General features: G+C 53.2%; 1 protein-coding gene across 1 annotated transcript in view; it reads left to right on the top strand.

The window, feature by feature from the left end:
* The first annotated feature begins 30 nt into the window (after positions 1–30).
* The window catches only part of RAX (retina and anterior neural fold homeobox), a 4,358-nt gene continuing 791 nt past the window's right edge, over positions 31–3,597 (top strand). The window contains exons 1-2 of the mRNA XM_029921544.1: positions 31–319; positions 629–899. Coding sequence (XP_029777404.1) covers positions 31–319; positions 629–899 — 560 coding nt within the window. The remainder of the gene's footprint in view (positions 320–628; positions 900–3,597) is intronic.

Raw genomic sequence — 3,597 nt, 5'->3', positions numbered from 1 at the left:
GGCCGCGCCCTCCCGCCTCCGGCGCTCCCCATGCACCTGCCCGGCTGCGCCCCCGCCATGGCCGACGGCAGCTTCTCGCTGGCCGGCCACCTGCTCCGCGGCGCGGGAGGGAGCACCTCGCGGCTGCACAGCATCGAGGCTATCCTGGGATTTACCAAGGAAGACGGGATCCTGGGTTCCTTCTCGGCGGAGCCGGGCGCTCGGGGCGCCAAGGAGCGGGATAGGAGGCCGGGCGCGCGGGCCGCTTGCCCCAAGGCGCCCGGGGGAGGCGCCGAGCCCTCCCCGCAGCCCGCCCCGGCGCCTGCTCCCGAGTACGAAGGTGAGTGCATCCCCGGGCCGCTGCGGGACCCTTGGGGGTGCCCAACCTTAGGAGCTCCGCAAGAGGAATGAGCCCCGTACCTTAACTTTTATTAAGGCGTTTGGGCGCGGAGTTGGGGTCGGAGGTGTATATACGCTTCCAACGTGCGTTCCGAGAAAGCTCAGAGGCCCCTCGCAGCCTCATCCCCGACCTCGCGGTCCGACGCCCGTAGGAGCCTGCGTTCGGCCTGTCGGCACCCGAGGGTACGCGGAGCGGGCCCAGGCATACACCAGGGAGAGTCCTTGACCTTCTGGGGCTTCTTCGTCCCAGCCCCTCGACCCTACTGCCCCAAGGAGCCTGGGGAGGCGCGGTCGAGCCCAGGGCTGCCGGTCGGCCCCGCCACGGGCGATGAGAAGCTGTCGGAGGAGGAGCAGCCCAAGAAGAAGCACCGGAGGAACCGCACGACCTTCACCACATACCAGCTTCACGAGCTGGAGCGCGCGTTCGAGAAGTCTCACTACCCCGACGTGTACAGCCGTGAGGAGCTGGCCGGCAAGGTCAACCTACCCGAAGTCCGGGTCCAGGTAAAGCGCCCGGATCGGTCTCCGGGAGGGTCCCAGGCCCAGGCTGCAGCCAGGGCTCCCTTGAATCCCGGCGTCAACGCATTTAAGGTCACAGGCTTCCCATTGGTCTTCCTTGACTCCTCTCGCCCAGAGCCTCGAAGGAGCGTCACAGATGTTCCCTGTGCCCTACGACCGCCCCCAGGACATTTGGTTCCAATTTGTAGTAGCATCTCCCTGTTGGGGGGGCAGTCCTCCCTCTTCTAAGTAAAGAGAGAAATTAGAAACGGCGGGCTAGCTGAAGAGAGGCAGCTCATTAGACGCAGCCGGATTGGGGCGGTCGGCGGTGAGCAGAGAAGGGGTGTAGGGAGCGTCTGGGGGGGGGGGAGCCCGATCGGGGACCCGAATGCCACCCAATCACTAACTGCGCTCACCCTGTTGAAAAACGAAAATCCCATCTTCTTGCAAGGGCCCTGGCGCCTGGCGCCTGCAGTTGAAGGTTTTGGTGGATTTAGGAAACTGACTTCTGCTTCTTTAGTGTACATCCAACCAAACTCGCCGCTGCTGCCGAGGCCTTCTCTCTCTCTCTCTCTCTCTCTCTCTCTCTCTCTCTCTCAAAGGGGTTTTCGCTTTAATTAAAGCTGAATTATCTTTAATCCCTGATCATTAAAATATTTGAAAGCCTTAAATATTTGCTAGTCATCTGTGAAAAATCTGGGAGGATTTCCAAATTAGGAGACTCTGCAGAGGCCTGAAAGGGAGTCACTGGGAACAAATTTCACTGCATCTGAAAGGTGGTGGAACTAAGATGAGGTTTGTGTGTGTGTGTCTAATGAATTAGATTTCCAGGAAATGAAGATATGCAGGGGGGGGGTCTTTTAGCCTTACCTTAAAAATAAAAGGGGTCAAGCATTTGCCATCCATCCATTCTGCTTATTTAGGAATTTAAAGTAATGAGTAAATGTCATGGTTTAAAAAAAAAAAAGTAGTTTCTTCGTGTGACTCAGGATGTCAAGGACCGTTTCATTTCTCTTAATTTGAGGACTGTAGAGCTGCATTGAAGGTGTGGACATTTCAGCACCTGCTTTCCAGGGAGAGAGGGTGGGGTAGGGGGAAGAACCCAAGTGGAAGATGGAGGAGGACCAGAGACAAAGCCTTCCAGCCACAGGGGCCACTTTCACATCTGACACCACCTCTGTCCTACCTTCCTTCCTCCCTCTTTATTTGTTCAGGGATTTGGGCTCTAAGTCATCAGCTTCTCGAGAACAGGGTCTGTCTGCGACTTCTCTGGGACCACAGGGCCAGCACAGTGCCCAACATACGGCAGGTTCTTAACACATGGCTATGATGTAATCAGATGGGGGGCTCTACTGTGGGCCTTCAGCTCTGTGAAGGGCAGGAGTACAGCCCTAGAAGAAAGGACTGTCCCAGTCCTTAGCTCTCTGACCTTGAATACTGGGTGGAAGACAAGAGCTGATGTTTTGGGGGCTGGAGTGGGGCATGCGGGGAATTAGAGGGAGCAGTGGGATGGGACCCCTCCCCATGCTGATGTTTCTCTTCTCTCTATTATCAGCAAATATCTCACGTTTCTGGGGGAAATTAGGGCCTCAGCTATGGAGATGAATCTTGTGGGAAGAGGAGAGGACTCTTACAGTTTTGTTCTTTTTTTCTTCCCCCTCCACCCCCTGCCCCTGCAAATCCTTGTCCTGCTCTGCCCAGGTGCTGGGGGGCTGTTTCCTCGGAGCTTCTAGGAGGTCCTCTCCCCCACTGACTCAAAGCTGCCTTCTCCTTTCTAAGGTCACACCTTTCCCCCTATTTCCCTCCATAAATATAATGCTGAAGCCACCAGTTTGGCCAAAGTTCTTTTGGATTCTCTGCTAAACTAGACCAACTAACTCTCTGTTCTGTGTCCAAGAGTGGTTACTTTGTGGTGACACCTTAGCCACACCTTTCCTTGTGCTTTTACTGAATCAGCAATAGATATTTTATCATTAAGAGACCAGACTTCACTCTTGGCACCGACTTTCTATATGAAAAGAAAAGAAAGGAAAAGAGAAAAGAAAAGAAAAACTTGAACTCACTAACTCCTCTTGGAGTAATGTCAAAATTCACTCCAAAAAGTCAATGTAAATACAACAAACTTGAGCTGTTGTAATCATTGGAACCCATTTATTAAAAACATCAAAAATACTAAAGGGATATCAATTAAATAAGAATGAAGATCTTATTAAAGCAGCAACTCAAATAAGCTCAGGATAAAACACCCCCCCCCTTGCTTTTACCCGTTTCCATAACCAGTAATTCCTGGAAATGGCTGTATTTTAACATCCAGGGTAGCCAGTTAGGGTACTTAAGAATATTTGTTTATATATTTGTTTCTAACAGACAGAAAAGTTAGGTGAAGTACAGAAAGCCTGAGCCAAATCCAGCCAGAGACAGTACCATCGAGGGAAGAAGCAAAGTCTAAACTTAACTGCCTACCAGCAGGTCATCCAAATTTGGGGCGATATGGTTGCGGAAATCCTAGGTCCGATTCCCAAGGTTAACTCCACTTTTTTCCCTGCTGAGCCTCTGCTCCGTGCCAGGTGTGGGGAACAGATACACCCACGGCTATGGGTGAGGTAAACAGGGACACGAGTGGGACACGGATGGGACAAGGACTCAGGAGGGTAGAGGAAAAAGGAGAAAACGGGATGCGAAAGAGAGGAGAGCTTAGGGGTGGGGTTTTCGGGGGGGGGG

This window comes from Suricata suricatta, chromosome 14, assembly GCF_006229205.1.
Source record: "Suricata suricatta isolate VVHF042 chromosome 14, meerkat_22Aug2017_6uvM2_HiC, whole genome shotgun sequence".
Classification (NCBI taxonomy): domain Eukaryota; kingdom Metazoa; phylum Chordata; class Mammalia; order Carnivora; family Herpestidae; genus Suricata; species Suricata suricatta.
This window is presented reverse-complemented; position numbering and strand designations above follow the sequence as displayed.